General features: G+C 37.0%; 1 protein-coding gene across 2 annotated transcripts in view; it reads right to left on the bottom strand.

Moving 5' to 3' along the window:
• Nucleotides 1–19,127, bottom strand: part of pcdh15b (protocadherin-related 15b) — a 245,671-nt gene that overhangs the window by 51,422 nt on the left and 175,122 nt on the right. For both annotated transcript variants that reach the window (XM_051124508.1, XM_051124507.1), the window contains exon 24: nucleotides 18,970–19,082. In XM_051124508.1, the coding sequence (XP_050980465.1) occupies nucleotides 18,970–19,082 (113 nt within the window). The remainder of the gene's footprint in view (nucleotides 1–18,969; nucleotides 19,083–19,127) is intronic.

Raw genomic sequence — 19,127 nt, 5'->3', positions numbered from 1 at the left:
AGCTAACTAGCACAATAACACACAATAAAAAATGATAACATATATATATATTTTTTTTACATTTACATATGCAAATAAATAAATAAATGGACCCCCAGCACCTTCTTGAAGCTTTTAAAACTATTTGTAAAACCATTTTAATGTTCCTTTTTTTTTACACCATCTTTAAGGGTTCAATCTTCCTATTGTGACTTCTATCTTTTTACCCAACCCGGGCATTTTTTTCTCACCACTGAACATTACTGTACTGCACCCTGCTCCAGGCATCCAGCTCAGCATGACTTGCCCCCTTTAGACTCCAAAAATCAGCACTTAACACTGGACAAAAACAAGTCGGCATCATGACACTGCAAAACTACCAGCGCCTCTTCAAACGAAAGAGCCTTTCCGCCGCTTTCAAAGGTTCCGTCTGCGGATTAGCCGTTGACCTTTTCAAACTATTTGCGATCAGTGCGTTTGGCAACCGTGTGGCATACTGTGCCTGTCCTTTCCAAACAAGAGGTAAAGGGCAAATTTCCTTCAGCTGAACTTAGGGTAGGGAGGCTTGCTCATCTTCCTTCATTCAAAAACAACTTTCACTCGAGCAGAATACATGAATACTGAGAGAGCTGCGCATTACATGCACAGCCAGTGTATAACAAATGGGTTTGTTTGCTCCTGGATGGGTTTACAAAGGGCAAATCTATCTTTCCCAGTGTTTAGTACTTCACTAAGGAGATACAGACATACAAAGTGAGCCTAAGTGTGGATTAAGGATGTCAAAAGTGGCAGTAATTCAATATCAAGTCAACGTAAAAGTTTTTTAATAATAAAAACAGCAATGTCAGTAGTACTGAAATGCAACTCAATTTGGTTCCCACTGTCTGACAGGCAGATTCTTTCCAGCACTCACGTTGTGAATGCTATTCTTTGTCTAAATGCCAAGTTCTGTCATGAAACACTAGATGGCGCAGGCTGATGGGTCGTTAATGCAAACTGATTCAGTTCACAGTGTTAAACTACTCAGCACAAAATGATTGGTTCATGTTGCATACACAGCCAATAAGCTTGGTGCTTGACATTTAAAAGGCTGGTTAGCATTCACCAGAGCATTTCGCAGCACACTTTCAGAGTTCCTCTGAAACCCTCCACCTCCCCAGCTCCACCTGTATAGATCTGCTTTAGGTTATTATATACGCTATTTGTGCAGCAGCAGTATATCTTAAATACTCACCGTATTTATGTATGTATTGGCAGTAGCAAGTTCCTGTACTTGCTTTTCAGCAGCAGCAATAATGTACAACAACAGGAATAACCAACAGCAGCAGCAATTCAGCAGCATAGCAGATCTATTCCGCCAACATCAAATACACTAACGTTGTCAAATGCATTACCATGCTAAAATCTTCAGAGAGTTATGATGTTAGAAATATCTGTATTGGCAAGATATTAATGTAAGTGGGAGTCATGTTGTTTAAAGTAAATGTAAAAAAATAAAATAAATAAAACTAAAAAATGTATGTGTCAAACGAGTGGATACTTCCATTAGGCAGCATAATGATGCCTTACATACTGGTGTGAAAAAATAGTAGGCATAAATTATGGTGAGTATTTTCATCTTTTGCAGAGAAAATCTTTTTTTTTTAGCAACAAAACTCTGTAAGATAAGATTTATTTTCAGCTAATATAATTACTTCATCTGTGATTTTTTTTTTTTTTTTACTTCAATCATAAATCTAACAAAAGTAAGTAAGAATTATACTTCAAAGAGGAATTATCAGCATAACTTTTACTGAAAACCAAGACCTGAAAAACACACACATACACACACACACACCCTGATTTAGGGTGCAGTTTTAAATGCAGTTTTAGATCTAAAAAGATCCAATATTTATAATAATGACATTTTTCTTCCTCAGTTTTCACTCTCTATGAAAACACTCAATCGCAAGGGGCATTCAACTTTATTGCACCATGTCCATGCACATAACAGCATGTTATGTGTTTTTATATTCGAGATGTCAGATGGTGTGATAGAGCCATATGTTTGAGCCTGAGTCAGCTCCCAAGGCAGAAGAAACAGCACAACCACAACAATTACAACAGTTTGTTTCAGAGTGGTAAATGCTTGTTTATTTTTAAAAGTACTGTTAATACTTGTTGTCTTACCCGAAAAAACAAAAAAAACAAAAAACAACAACAACAACAAAAAAACACCCTGATTTAGGGGTCATTACGTGCAGTTTTAGATTATGTTTCTCAATGTTTTTTGCTTATTTTTTATTATTGTTTTATTTTTATTTTTTTGGATCTAAAAAGGTCCAATATTTATAATAATGACATTTTTCATCCTCAATTTTCACTCTCTTTGAAAACACTCAATTGCAAGGGGCATTCAACTTTATTGCACCATGTCCATGCACATAACAGCATGTTATGTGTTTTGATACTCGAGATGTCAAACGCTGTGATAGAGCCATATGTTTGAGCCTGAGTCAGATCCCAAGGCAGAAGAAACGGAAACAGCACAACCACAACAATTACAACAGTTTGTTTCAGAGTGGTAATAGCTTTTGCTTGTTTATTTTTAAAAGTACTGTTAATACTTGTTGTCTTATACAGAAAAAGACCCTGCATGTACATGGGTATGCATCGATTTGAGTAAGCAACACTCAATCAGTGATACGCATAGTGTCTTAATAGCGTTAAATGTTGGGTCTGATTTCAAATCCAGGTGTTTCAGAAGGGCAGAAAAGAATAATTCTATATTTTAAACTGGGGAGTTAGTTATTATGTTTTAAGTTTAAATCCATTTTGTGTTTGGACATAAATGTGTGTTGGCAGTGTGTGAACACATTCACCATACAATAAAAAAAAAAAAAATCAGCCACTCCTTATTTTTGGACACCCATAAAACCAAACCAGTCTCATTAGGTATGCGGTTTTGATTCTCAAAGCAGTGTGATGTCACATTGTTCAGGCCACGCCCACGGCCGCTGACTGACAGTCCTGTATTGTCATAGTTTCCGCTCTCAGCGAGTTGTGTTTTGGATGTAAGAGTCTTAATTTTCTCCCAACATCTGAGCCACAGAGGACGCAGTGGATTGCTTTTATTTTTTAAGGTAACACGCCTCAAAATCGAACTAAATTTGTTTATATCTGCGTAAATCATTTAACTCCAGACTGCTTTGCGAATGTCATGTCGTTATAGTGCAAAGCTAATCTTTTAACTGTATTTTTGTGCGCACAGTACGTAATCAAAGTATTTGGCAATTGATCTGTGACACGCTGTCCATTCAATGGTGCTAGCAAATACTTTTAAACATGTCCACGTCATGTTATACACAGATCTGTAACATTGTGTTGTTTCGTCCCACTTTTGGTGTTTGGCTTCCCATATCTACGGCTGAACACCGGTTCTCTCGCTCTGTCAACTGGTTCTGCCAACTGTTTATTGCTGAAGGTATGCGAAGTAGAGATCTATACTCTGCACCCGCTTATGAAGACGGGGTGGTAATACGCAGCTCATTTACATTTAAAGTGATGAACACCAAAACAACTCTTTTTTTAGACACACCCCAAAAATGACATTTTCCAGTTGTTTTAATAAATGATCTGTCGGGTATTTTGAGCTGAAACTTCACAGACACATTCTGGGGACACCCAAGGCCAATATTACATCTTGTAAAAAGGGGTATATTAGGTGCCCTTTAATGTTTAAACATTTTTCAATGTTAATGCCACATAAAGCAATATTATATCTTACATTTGGGGCTATCAAAAAGCAAGCAAAATGATAGTTATATTATCATTTTTATAAACTTTTATTTCATCAAAATCACGTTATGCATTTTTAAACATTCTCATTCGATTTATTTCGGAGGGCAGTGCTGCCCCCCTTGCCTTCTCTAAGATAACACCCCTGTTATATTAATATTTCATTTTGAAGAGCGTGTTCAATAGCATATTAGTTTTAGCTGTGGTATTAAAATTGGTTTTGGGACTCGTGAAATTTCACTGGTATTGGTATCGACGAGTGAAATTTTAGTATCGGCACAACCTTAATAAGGATATTAGGCTTGAGGGTCAATGGCAAAAACTGACAGCTGAAGACGTGAGAGGAGAATAATAATGAGGGATGGTGCTTCGAGATGATGTGCAAATGACATAAAAGCCGGTGAAGGCAAAGAGAGATGAATAGCTCCACTTGAAAGCTCGAGTAGCTATAAACTCTCAGCTGGTCTTGTTGAAAATGTCGGCCTCATTTACATACATAGCACACTTTCAGAAGTTTACTAATCACATGCACGAGTGTCCTAAAACAAGATAAGGGTGTACGAGAGATAAATTATTGAAAAAGCTATGAATATTTGATGAGAGGCCCTGGTGAAAGACACAGACAAAAGAAAATGCGGTAAAGCATCTTGGGTTGATTGACCCGTTCTAGGATAAAAGTAACAAAAGCTCATTGAGATGATTAATGGGAAGCAGGACTCATAGCCGCCTTCTATTCTCTCAAATGGATGACAGACAAACACAGCAAGCGCTCTGAACTAGACTGCAATAGGAAACAAGGGTGCGGGGTGAGCGCGAGGAGATGAGATTAGCCAGAACAGAACATCTTGAAGGGTTGTATATTAAAGACATTAAACAGCTTTGTTTATATGACTTTAAGTGCTGCAAGGTCACAAACTTTTAGGAGTCAATACGAATGCACCTTTTAGCTGTTTTATGGCTCTAATGGAAGCATTACTTTTAATTAAGGGAGATGATATAGTTAAGCGTCGCAGTGTGGGGATGCTGACTTTGAAAGGGAAATCGTTTTTTGTAGACAACAGGTGTTGATAATTTATATATCTGCACCAAACTCTAATTCGGAGGGATGGTCAGTACATTATAAACAAGGACGTCTATATTAACTGCTGCAGAAAACTATCATTAGCATTCACATTCATCTCAAAGGCAGTTTTTCAGCATCCCTGCCCTGCAAGTCTAAATTCAGCCATCTTTACCTTTAGGAACCACTGAACTTTTCTGGGCCAATCATCTGAGCTGTAAATGTCATGTGACCTATCATAGTCACCAGTGGTGTAACTTTGTTTTAAAAAGTGGGTGGGACAGGAGTAAGTATGTGTGTATATGTGTTTTTAACGCCATAATTTCATTCTTACATGTACTGAATGAATACATAGATATACAATGAACATTCGTATTCCTAAATGGTCTAGTGGTAGAATGTTTGTTATCCATGTTAGAGGTTTTGGGTTCCCTCATGTGTGTATATGAATATATATGGCCAAAAATATCGGCATCCTTGCAATTCTGTCAGAAAATGCAACACTTCTCTCAGAAAATTGTTCCAATTGCAAATGTTTTGGTATTCACATGCTTATTGTTTTTGTTTGCACTGCAACAACACACACACAAAAAACTGAGAATAAAAGTCACACTTGATAAAAATTCACACAAAACTCAAAAATGGAATGGAGAAAATAATTGTAAGAAATAATTGCTTTTCAAGCATGTGATGCTCCTGTAATTTTTATTTAGACACACCTGTGGCAAGTAACAGGTGTGGGCAATATAGTAATCACACTTGCAACCAGTTAAAATGGAGAAAAGTTGACTCAACCTTTGTGTTGTGTGTCACACTGAGCATGGAGAAAAGAAAGAACTGTAAAGAGTTGTCTTTGGATTTGAGAGAAAAAAATTGTGGAAAAACATGGACAATCTCAAGGCTACAAGTCCATTTTCAGAGATCTTAATGTTCCTGTGTCCACTGTGCGCAATATCATCAAGAGGTTTACAGCCCATGGCACTGTAGCTAACCTCCCTGGACGTGGACCGAAGAGCAAAATTAATGAAAATTTACAACGAAGGATTGTTCGAATGGCGGATAAAAAAAACCCTGGTTAACTTCCAAACAAATTCAAGCTAATCTGCAGACACAGTGTCAGCTTGCACTATCCACCGCCATCTGAATGAAAAGTGACGCTATAGTAGGAAACCCAGGAGGACACCACTGCATAAAAAAGCAAGACTGGAATTTGCCAAAACTTATGTGACAAAACCACAATCCTTCTGGGTGAACGTACAGTGGACAGATGAGACAAAAGTAGAGCTTTTTGGTAAAGGACGTCATGGCACTGTTTACAGAAAAAGAAATGAGTTCTTCAAAGAAAAGAACACAGTCCCTACAGTCAAACATGGTGGAAGTTCAAAGATGTTTTGGGGTTGCTTTGCTGCTTCTGGCACTGGATGCCTTGACTGTGTGAACGGTATCATGAAATCTGATGATTGACCAAAGAATTTTGAACACATTTCAAAAAGCACTCAGAAACAGTTACAAAGAAAGCGCTACTGAATTCTGAAATGGCCAGCAATGAGTCCACATCTGAATCCCATAGAACACCTGTGGTGAGATCTAAAAACAGCAGTTGGGAGAAGGCATCCTTCAAATCTGAATGACCTGGAGCAATTTGCAAAAGAAGAGTGGTCCAAAATTCCAGTAGAGGTGTAAGAAACTTACTTGATTTCAGTTATTTCAGGTGCTACCAAATATTAAGTTAAGGGTGCCAATCATTTTGTCCAGTGCATTTTTGGGCTCTGTGTGGAATTGTATCAGATTTGACTTTTCCTCTCTGTTTTTTTTTTTGTGTTGTTCCAATGCAAACCAAAAAAAAAATAAACATCTGAGTACCAAAACATGTGCAACTGCAACAATTTTTTGATAGAAGGGTGGCATTTTCTGTAAGAATTGCAAGGGTGCTGATATTTTTGATCATGACTGTATATACATATATATATATATATATATATATATATTGTGACGAGTCGACTGCCTCCCCCCTTATTGTCAGCTGCACCCCGTCGGTAATCGCCGCCCTTCACCAGGCTCCCGACGGGAGTGGGCGTGTGGGAGGAGGAGGGGCGCTGAAACATCCAGGTCTGGCGGCATGTGATGGGGCACACCTGATGTGAATGAAGCCTCATCACCGCCGCTGTTAAAATGCCGAGCGCGCCTCTCCTCAGGAGACCGGTCTCTTCCCCGTGCATGCACGCTGGTGTCCTCGTGGGTCCAGGAAGGGGTGAAGAGGGAACCAGCGCCGCAGGACGAGTTGCCGGACCCAGTGGGTTCGGATGAGGACCGCACCCGTGACGGCTGACGGGCCAAGATGCCGGGCCGTGATATCCCCCAGAAGCGCCATGTAGGTGGAGGAGGACGATGCCGCTAGAGAAGCCGCCGCCCCTCGCACCCCGGACCTGAGTGGGGAGCGCGTGCGGCCGCCGGACTCCGCCCCTTACCTGGACCCTTCCCTTCGGAACACTACCCCTCCTTCACGGAACCCCGTCACATCGAGGACACCAGATTCCCCTTTTTTCTTTTGGACACTTTTTCCCCCTTTTTGGACACTTTCTGTTTTATTGTTTAATAAAAGCCTCTCCGAGGCCTGACGTCACACCCACTGTGTCTGTCGCTTTGCTCCGCCCCCGTGACAATATATATATATCAAATCAAAGATGTTAATAAGTGACTGTATATCAAGAGCAGGGCACGTTTGTGTGTATTTTGCTTTGTGATTTAACTGGAATGAATAGATAGTCTCCGCAACGTTAAAGCAATAGATTGAAGCGCTCATGCGTGAAGACTGTGTACAAGCCACAAGAGAGCATTTTGTCACTAATATTTGGCACGTCTCATTTAACAGAAATGAATATTATATGTTTCATCTGCATTAAGTATGTCCGTGCCGCAAGATGTTTCAAAAAAGTGTCAGGGACAATATCAACCATGGCAAACAGTGGTGGGGACATGTGACAGTCACCAGAAAGTGACATCATGAAAACAGAGACTGGATTATGGCACCACAAGAAAGTTCATTCACTAGACTATCCTGAACTATAATGTCAAAAGCAGACCATTTTATAAGTTTTAAGAACCCTCAGTCAATCAATCAATAAATCAATCAACCAATACTGATAAAATAGTGACTATAAGTTACCAGAAATTGTGGGCATCTTTTCTAATCTTTTGTGACATATGGCTAAGTAAATTAGCTTCTTGAAAAGTAAAAATGAAGGGTGGGATTATGTGCATTAGGACTGCATTGTCTTTTGTTAACTGTTCATGTGAGTAACAGTAAATGAAAGATTATAAGGGCACATTATTTACAGTGCTGTGCAACGATTAATCGCATACAAAATAAAAGTTTTTGTTTACATAATATATGTGTGTGTGCTGTGTATATTTATTATGTATATATGAATATACACACATATAGTATTTATTTTGAAAATATTTACATGTATTTACATGTATATATTTTTATTGATATAATTAATATTATATACAAATATATTTAATAAATAAACATTTTTTTCGTAAATATATACATGCATGTGTGTGTATTTATAGATACATAATAAATATACACAGTACACACATATATATTTTGTAAACAAAAACTTTTATTTTGGATGTGATTAATTACGATTAATTGTTGCACAACACTAATTGTTTTATTTTATTTTATTTTTTTATTTTATTGTTTTCATAAATAATGATGTGAATGAATAAATATGTGACCTTTGCTGACAAAATCGGTCGGACTAGCTAATCTTGAGCTACATGCAAAAGAAGTGAAAAAGCCCCCGCTGCACCGGTTGTCAATGACCCAAAGTCATTGTTAACGGTTTGTTAATAGTGAGAATTGGACCTTAAAATGAAGTGTGACTGAGGAAAATATGCAACGTTGCTTGGTGATTTTGCTTTGGAATCTTCAGAAAACTTTAAAACTTTTTTTTCCTCAAAATCAACTCTGCTGACTCTATCGCCTTCAAAGGGCTGTCAGATTCCAACAAGTCATATTTAATTTTGAAGGTACTTTGATGGAGAATGTGAAAATATAAAGAACTCATTTTTGAAAATTTGCTAATTCTGACTCATTTTGCCAGCACGGGTCATATATTCCATTTCTAATAATCATCTGTAATAAACAATGCAATATTTAGATTTCATTGTGACTTAAGTTTATTTTTGTAATACACATTTCTTCTCTCATTTGAGCATAAAGCTGATGTCTAAAGTTCTACGGAGATGAAATGACACATCAAAAGCTTTTCTGAAATACAGACTTGTGATAATACCAATATCTTCTGTTAGTCTTACAGTCATAACTCAATGCATTTCTGAGCACTAATGATCCCTTTGAAGACTTAAAAGACTAAATAAATAAATAGGTATTTTTTTAGATACACTTTCATGTGAGAAAGTGTTTTTTTTTTTGTTTCAGCAAATATTTGCACCTTTTGTAATGGCATACTAGTCCCTCAGTTGTCTTTAGTATAAAAGCTTGTGTACATTTTTAACAGGGTTATTTTAATAAACTCAGCAATAATTTTGTCTTGTAGACTATCTGTAAACATATGTCACGTGAAATAGCTTATTGAGGGCAGTAACAGATAAAAAAATACTTTTATTACTGCCTTTAAAAATTCATGCATTTTTTTAATTTCTCTGTCTTGTTCAAATTATCAACATTTTGCAGATTTTTAAGCAAGATTTTACCATTAAATTAATGCAAACTTTCTTTTGGTTGTTGGTAAGCATAGACTTTGGCATACAGTATCTCAAAAACACCTGTAAGAAATGCATCCAGGATTCACCCACATAAATACAATATCCGCAAAAGCAATTCAAAATGCCCAAGCATTGAAATGAATGTTTTGAGATGATGATATATTATCCAGCACAAGCACAACCAGATCTTACCAAATGAAATGTCATTTGCATAGTCCTAAATTACATGTTTGCAGATGCGTATGCTAACTACATTGTGATGATACATCATCACACAACCACAGAATCTGAAAACATCTCAGTTACTTTCATTATTAAGTCTAATGCCAGCATGCCAGAGGCGGCACGGTTTTACATGTTAATAAGCAGCGCTGTGCTAATGGTGCGGTTGTTTGTCTGACCCTGAGCTGGTGGGATGGCACAAAGGGACCGCCAGTGTCTGCATACTAATCCTGCAGGTGCAGCATAGACGGGGAGTCCCGCGCAGGCCAAGCGCTTCTATTACCTCCGCAAGACTGGAGGTGGAGACGACAGAAGCATCAGAAAAGAGCTCCACATGTGGCTAATTGGAGTCCCGATGCAGCAATTCATGGCAGATTACATTTCGGCAATGCGACGCTTCAGCTCACATGAAAGCGACACACTGTACAGCGACCTGACAGCGTAACAGCACTTCAGATCAAGGGACGCAATCGTCAGCCGGCACTCTAAACTACACTAGTCTCAAAACTTGCTGCTCTCCACCTGCGAGCCAAACGCTTTTGAACTGCGGCAAGGAGCAGGTTATTGTTCGCAAATCTTCAAAAAAAGATACTTGAAGAAGAACATCAAAGTCATTTGTTTCTGTCGAGAGAGGAGCTTGGCGCTCTGTAGTGCAGTCCACATGACTTTACCCACAGAAACTAATCATACTTCGGTTCAGCGGCGGCTCAAGTGCTGCTCGTTCACTGCCAAATGAAGCCGTGTAAAGAGGATCCCAATCTGCACTCCAGCGTCGGAGGTGATGGAAGGAGAATCGCAGCTGCATGATCGACCATCTCATCACATATCCAGGGATTCTTGCCAAACAGAAAGACTCCGAACTTTCGCAGAGGCCAAATAAATCCTGCATTTATAAATACATTTACACTGGAAATAGTGTTGTGGGAACAATTCATGACACACTTTGAAACTGAATGCTGATTGTAACGCGCAGCAGACAGAATCGTGTGATGTTTTAACCCTGTAAAGCCTAACACATTGGAAATATATACAGTATGTATTTATCAAACGTTTTAGATCGGCGAAAACTAGCATACAGTAATGGCCAAAAATATCAGCACCCTTGCAAAGGAGAATGCAACCCTTCTCTCAGAAAACTGTTGCAGTTGCAAATGTTTTGGTACTCACGTTTATTTATTTTTTCGTTTGCATTGGAATAACACACACAAAAAAAAAAAAAAAAACAGAGAAGAAAAGTCAAATCTGATGCAATTCCACACAGAACCCAAAAAATGCACTGGACAAAATTATTGGCACCCTTAACTTAATATTTGGTAGCACCCCCTTTGGAAAAAATATCTGAAATCAATCGCTTCCTGTAACCATGAATGAGTATCTTACACCTCTCTACTGGAATTTTGGACCACTCTTCTTTTGCAAACTGCTCCAGGTCATTCAGATTTGAAGGATGCCTTCTCCCAACTGCTGGTTTGAGATCTTTCCACAGGTGTTCAGATCTGGACTCATTGCTGGCGCTCATTGCTCAGAACTCTCCAGCACTTTGTTTGTAACCATTTCTGAGTGCTTTTTGAAGTGTGTTTTGGGTCATTGTCCTGCTGGAAGACCCATGACCTCTGGTGGAGATGCAGCTTTCTGACACTGGCCACTACTTTGCGCCCCAAAATTCTTTGATAATCATCAGATTTCATGATACCGTTCACACAGTCAAAGCATCCAGTGCCAGAAGCAGAAAAGCAACCTCAAAACATCTTTGAACCTCCATCATGTTTGACTGTATGGACTGTGTTCTTTTCTTTGAAGGCCTCATATCTTTTTCTGTAAACAGTGCCATGATGTCCTTTACCAAAAAGCTCTACTTTTGTCTCATCTGTCCACAGTACGTTCACCCAGAAGGATTGTGGTTTTGTCACATAAGTTTTGGCAAACTTCAGTCTTGTTTTTTTATGCCTTTGTGTCAGCAGTGGTGTCCTCCTGGGTCTCCTACCATAGTGTCCCTTTTTATTCAGATGGCGATGGATAGTGTGAGCTGACACTGTTGTACGCTGTGTCTGCAGATCAGCTTAAATTTGTTTGGAAGTTAATTGGGATTCTTCATCCACCATTTAACCAATCCTTTGTTGTAATTTTCATTAATTTTGCTCTTCCGTCCACATCCTGGGAGGTTAGCTATGGTGCCATGGGCACCTCTTGATGATATTGCGCACAGTGGACACAGGAACATTAAGATCTCTGGAGATGGACTTGTAGCCTTGAGATTGACCATGTTTTTCCACATTTTTTTTCTCTCAAATGCACAGACAACTCTTTACAGTTCTTTCTTTTCTCCATGCTCAGTGTGACACACAACACAAAGGTTGAGTCAACTTTTCTCCGTTTTAACTGGATGCAAGTGTGATTACTATTTTGCCCACACCTGTTACTTGCCACATGTGTGTCTAAATACAAATTACAGGTGCATCACTTGCTAGAAAAGCAATTATTTCTTACAATTTTGACAAGGTGCCAATAATTTAGTCCAGTCCATTTTTGAGTTCTGTGTGAAATTTGATCAAGTTTCACTTTTCTTCTCTGCTTTTTGTTTTTTTTTTTGTGTTGTTGCAGTGCAAACAAAAACAATAAGTATGCAAATACCAAAACATTTGCAATTGAAACAATTTTCTGAGAGAAGTGTTGCATTTTCTGACAGAACTGCAAGGGTGCCGATATTTTTGCCCATGACTGTATGTGTTTTCGTTGAGTATCATATTTGACACATATTTTAGGCTTTTATGGGATATACACTACAATATAGTGAGAATATTTTATTCAGAGGTCTCTCCAAACTGAGACAGAATATGAAATTTGGTGCAGTTTTTGATATTTATATGGCCATAAAGAAGTTGAAATGGTAGCTTGTAATTTAAATCAATGAGATTTTCATACAAAAATATAGCAGACTACTTTCATAAAATGCATATAAATATCAGTTGTCACTATATATCCCAATAATGTCTTCTTATTAAGATGATAAATGCTTAATTAAATGCTTAATTTTATGTTCAGAGTTCTGTAGCTTATTGTGGGGGCAAAACGTAATGTGGTGCAATACAATTATGATTGGGTAATGAACAATTAAGAATTCCTCAAAAACATAGAACAGGTTGACAGATTTCCCTAAATTACACTGTTTCTGTCAGCCTCACACCTGCTATAAACTTTCATGCATGTGTGGTTCACTGATTTGAGCTCAGGATCTAAAGCATGACACTTAGGACACGCAATATCTAATTTAAACGTTTGCAAACTAACCTGTAATTATCTACAGCCATTCTGCACCACTGAACGATACATGCTAATTAAACTCATTTTTGCAGACCCCTGGGCCTGAAGGGTGCTTTCATAATGTCACATAATTAATAATTATTTCTAATTTCTGCGCTGGAACAACCTGTGCTCTTCTACAATAAGTGTCCATGTCACTCAATGTCAAATGCAGCTTCTATTATTCAAAGTATTAGCTATAGGTGGATAAAAGACAGACATTTTGTTAGTGCCAGGTTTATCTTGAGTAGCTTTAATGTGAAATCATTGTTTCAAGATTCAGTCAATACAGGTTAATATATCGCGCCATTTAAACAATGTTTTTAAAGCCCTTTTTTTGAAAAGAAGTGTGAGATGCCTCCTGCAACTAGGTTTAGATTTATATTCTGATGTACTTTAAAGTGAAACAGGACAATCAATAAGAAGCAAGGGGACTTGACTGGATGAAATGAAATGATTGGATCATCCTTCAGAATGGTGGACAAAGTGACTCTCAAAGGAAAGACTTTTCAGATGTGGAGTAGCTAAAGTTTAGGTAAGATTTCTTCATATTTATTTTTTATATATCTTATTTGATTAAAAAAAATACAGTAAAAACAGATATATTAAGAAATATTATTACAATTTAAAATAACTGTTTTCAATTTGAATATACATTAAAATGTAATTTATTTCTGTGATACAGTGCTGAATTTTCAGCATCATTACTCCAGTGTTCAGATTTATAATCCTACAGAAATCATTCTAATATGTTGATTGGCTACTCAAGAAACATTTCTTATTTTTATCAGTGTTAAAAACAGTTGTGGTACTTTACATTTTTGTGAAAACAAGTTATTCTTTTTCTAAATTCTTTAACAGAAAGTTAAAAAGATCGATTAAATGCATCTTTGCATTTCATTTGAAATAAATAAATAAATAAATAAATAAATAAATAAAAGTGCATCAAGAAAGTAAATAAAAAAAATCAGACATCAGACATCTCTGATATTCTGTAATTCCCACCAGTGGGTTGCAACAATGTTTGTTTTGACATAAGCATATTCAGTGGAGATAAAGTTTATTCTGAATTTTTTCTTACTGCATAACTGAAGAGGAAACAGAACTGATACAAAAACATTCACTAGGGAAAGCGTAAAAATGAGACAGTGATGGGTGTGATCGTCAAAATGAAAAACAGAAGTGGCAGGGTGCTCGGCTGGTGATTTAGCAGAGTCACAGAGATTCATTAAGTATTTTTATGAGATAAGCCATGCTAAAATGCACAGGCTGCACATTTTAGTGGGAAAACATCAGAAAAACTCGACGGCTTCTAACAAGAATGCCATGAAAATGTAATGCTTTGTTTTTGTCTAATTACCTTTTTATGCCATAATTTCACTCTTCTTTAGCCATTATCAAATATGCTTTGTTTTTCATGCAGTGAAGGGAAATGTTTTGGAGTGCCACCCTCATTATAACTGAATGTAATGCAAAAAAGACAAAATATTAAAACAAAACATTACAGTGAAACTGACAGACTATATTTTTATACTTACTTTACTTTCTAAATAAACTGTGCCATTTCCCTGTAAAAATGGTTGGTTTTCTGTTCTGGTAAACTGATTTATCTGCTTTCACAACCTGGCAAAGCAGGACAAGTCATTTTTCCAGAATGACCCAAAACCCCTCTAAAACTGTAGCTTTCCAGTAGCAAAAACAGTAGACCATGGTGCTAACAATGCCAAAGTCATGGGTTCGATTCCTAGGTATGGCATACATTGAATATACCTTCAAAAGCGTTCATATGCATGCCAAACTCAAATGCACCTATAGGCTACATCTCTCATTCAGCACAAATACAAATGTTTCCCACCACGAGAGGCTCCGGCGCAATCACTTGGATTTTTTCCTTTCTGTCATTTCTGGTCAAACAGATAAGAATAAGACTAGGGTTGTGACTGTGAATAAATTTTCCCACTGGTTAATCGACGTATGGGGGTGGGGTTGTTTGAGTTTTTCCTCTTTTCCTCACTGTCCTTCAGTTTTCAATAGCTTGTAAAAGCGTTGTGCACATTTTACTTTCACTTTCAAATTAGCTGAAATTCGGCGTCAAGCTGTTGTTTGTCTTTAGTTTGTTTGAGTTTTCTCTCTTTTCCTCACTTTACTTCACTTTTAAATAGGTTGTAAAAGCGATGTGCACATTTTAAATTAGCGGCATTAACATAACGTAACAAACTTTTATTAACAAAACAAATAAAAATACACCATGTTATATGCCTAATATAAAATAACAAATAACTTACACAAAGTTCAAATAGGAATACAAAACTGAAAATCAGTAGACTAAACACTGTGGAACCAAATAAGAACGTAGAAAGATTTATTAGCAAAATGGATAAGAAAGCTTGAAAGCACGGCATACTCCTTGATGTAATATAAAATAAAATGTAAAAACAAAAAATCAACGGTTTAAATAAATAAAAATGAATATGAAACTTCCACTATCACCTTAGATAAATGGCAGAATATTAAAAAATATATAAAAATATTTTTAAAACAGGAGCTTTTGCATTTTGTTTTGAAACTCTTCCACCATTGTCTTGTCTTTCTCACCTCTCTCTTCTTGTTATTAAGCTCAACTCACTCTCTTCACATGATAAATGAAATCTGATCTGTGATGCGACTGTCATTCGGCACACTGCATTGAGCAGTTGCGTTCTGTTTTAATTGTACTGTCTGCTCTCTAACTGAACTAAATGATTTTTTATTACTATACAAAAAATCTAAATGGTGGTGGGGGTGGTGCCGCGGTGGGCAAGTGATGAAACCGGTGTTGCGGCTTCGGTATCACCGGTATCACCGTCAACACTGACTATTTTGCAGCAAGCCTAAATAAGACATTATTAAAAACTATAAAGAGTTTACTTTTGTTTGTGTATACTCACAATAAAAACAAAACATTGTGCATTTGTAAAATAAAGACAACAAATAGGGTGCGCTTTCAGCCTTCTTGGTTGCCTTGAACTTGTGGCGTGAAACAGAACTCAGTGACTTGTCAAGCAAACAAATAAAATGTTGGTCAGGAAAGTTAACAGAGGTGCGATTAACTGCCAAACTGTGGGATTTGCTGAAAAAATTCCATGCTGTCACAGCCCTAAATACCCTTATATATAATATATACTGCTAAATGCAAACTACTTGACTGTATTGTAAGCAGGTAATTGCTGACACAGGGTTATCTCAAGTCCACCCCTAGATGATCCCCCAAGAGCAGCTTCCTGAACCGCCAAAGCCGGGCAGATCAGAGAAACTTTAACCAGTCTTGTGTTCACCAGACAGGGGCAACAGACACCTGGCTAATGTGTCCGCAGGCAGCAATCAAGAGCTAGCGGAGGGCTGCGTCTGAAAGCTATTGTTATTCTCACTGTGCTGCAGCACTACTATCAACTATGACCTTTCTGCAGTTCTGTAGGACACAGCATTAATTCAAACCTTCGGCCGAGTCTTTTCATCTCTATGTTTCTGTCCCTGTAGCTCTGATTAATCAATGGATAAGGATGTTATCAAGGCCATTTTTAACCCCATTGGTCCTTATAGCTCATCAAAGCCTGCGTACAACTGCTACTTCACTATAAAGCCATTAATAAAATTGTTTTTGATCACAGATCCATTCGTATAGACGGTGCTGTCTCCTAAACATACCGTACAGATGAATAGGCTGTATTCAGTAAAATAAGCTTCAATGTTTTTGGCTTTAAATCAATTTAGGCAAACCAGCGCAAGTCTTATTTGCCTCGGAAGCCATGCGAATTGAACTGATTACCCCTTGTGTCAAATATATTAATTATGTAATTTAATAAAGCAGCCGTAATGCATTCGAATGGAGTGCAAATGTCCTTTGAGGAAACAACAGTGTGTATAAAACACTTTACCTTGCAGCTATTATACATATTCATAAAGTCTATGATTAAATCTATGCTGACGGTTTTATATTGAATAAAACTACCCAAAACTGGTTCTTTCCATGGCGCTTTGATGATTTTTACCTCATTTACTTTTAAAATAGACGTTCATGGTTTTATTGTGCTAATCTACAGGTGAATGTTAATCCGGATCAATTCTGAACTTTCTCCACCTCTCAAACCTTCATTTATGGCTCAAGTATGAAAGCCCGTTTCTGCCACTGAATAAAAAACAAAAAAGGTCATTGCTACTTTTTATCTCACAGTTCTGACTTTTTTTTTTTGCAATTGCGAGCTTACATCTTGAAATTTTCTCAAAACTGTGAGATATAAACTTGCAATTTTGAGAAATAATGTCAGAATTATCTGATATATACTCACAATTTTGAGTTATAAAGTCAGAATTGCAAGACAAACTCACAATTCTCAGAAATAAAGTCGCAATTCTGAGAAATAAAATTTCAATTCAGGGAAATAAAGACAGAATTGTAAGATATATACTCACAATTCTTACTTTTTTCTCAGAATTGTGTTATTGCGATGCAATTGTGATTTTTTTCTTAGAAGTTTATATCTCAATTTATATCTTGCAACTCTGACTTTATAACTTGTAATTATGAGTTTATATCACGCAATTCTGACTTTATAACTCACAACTGCGAGTTTATATCTCACAATTCTGACTTTATAACGACATAAGACAATTCTGAGAAATATCTCAAAACAAGAAGTCAGTCAGTCATTTATATATTGCAGTTTTGACTTAACTTTTAATTGCGAGTTATAAAGTCAGAATTGAGATATAAACTCACAATTGCAAGAAATAAACTTGCAATTACGAGTTTATATCACACAATTCTGACTGTGTAATTCACAACAGAGTTTATATCTTGCAACTCTGACTAAGTTAACAGACTGAGTTAAGTCAGACTTGTCAGACGTAAACTTGCGATTCTGTGAACAGTCTTCTTTTCCACTTAAAAATTGGACTTTATAAATCACAATTGCGAGTTTGTATCTTCAAATTCTAAAAAAAAGTCAGAATTGCGAGATATAAACTCGCAATTGCAAGAAAAAAACGTTGCAATTCTGACTTTATTTCTCGCAATTGAGTTTATATCATGCAATACTGAGAAAAAAAGTCAGAATTGTGGCTTTATATCTTGCAATTCTGACTTTATAACTCTCAACTGAGTTTATATTTCACAGTTTTGACTTTATAACATGCAATTGCAAGTTCTTCAAGTCAGAATTGTCAAATATAAACTCGCAATTCTGAGAACAGTCTTCTTTTCCCCTCAAAATTGGATTTTATAACTCGCAACTGCGAGTTTATATCTTAAAATTCTGAGAAAAAAAGGTTAGAATTGCAAGAAAAATGCTGCAATTCTGACTTTATTTCTCTCAATTGAGTTTATACCTCAATTCTGAGAAAAATAGTCAGAATTGCAAATTTGTATCATGCATTTCTGAGAAAAAAAAAAAAAGTCAGAATTGCGAGATAAAAAGTTGCAATAACATTTTTACATTTTTTTACTCAGTGGCAGAAGCGGCTTCCATGCACAATGGTCTTCGACATGGATCTTCAAATTAAGCATAAACTAAACTAAGATAAGAACTTAATCTGTTTGATTTCAAATCAACTCAGGTGAGCTTTTATTATCATTTCACTGTATGTAGAGACATAAAAAGGAATGAAATGTCATGCCTCACAGGACCATAAAAACACACATATTACAAAACTCACAAATAAACTGCAATATTTTGCATTGCTGTTCGCCTGTATCTAACTTTCTAATTTAAGGCACTGTTTCCAGGCGGAAACAGACGGTACTCACACTGATGATGTTTCGAAAGTCTACCGCAGGTGCAGAACAATATATCACAGCGTGAAAGGACAGCAGGTGGGGCAGAGGGCAATCACATTTTCAGGTGTTTGCTCACCTGTACTCCTCCTGCGTGAACACAGGAATGATGGACGGCTGCAGGACAGTAATCTCCACTAGAGTCTTATTGGACTTCAACGGCTCCCCGTCATCGTAGGCAATAACTGCCAACTGTTTGGGAACAAGAGAAAATCAATTTTAAGATAAAACAAGGAA

This window comes from Labeo rohita, chromosome 12, assembly GCF_022985175.1.
Source record: "Labeo rohita strain BAU-BD-2019 chromosome 12, IGBB_LRoh.1.0, whole genome shotgun sequence".
In the NCBI taxonomy this organism is placed as follows: domain Eukaryota; kingdom Metazoa; phylum Chordata; class Actinopteri; order Cypriniformes; family Cyprinidae; genus Labeo; species Labeo rohita.
This window is presented reverse-complemented; position numbering and strand designations above follow the sequence as displayed.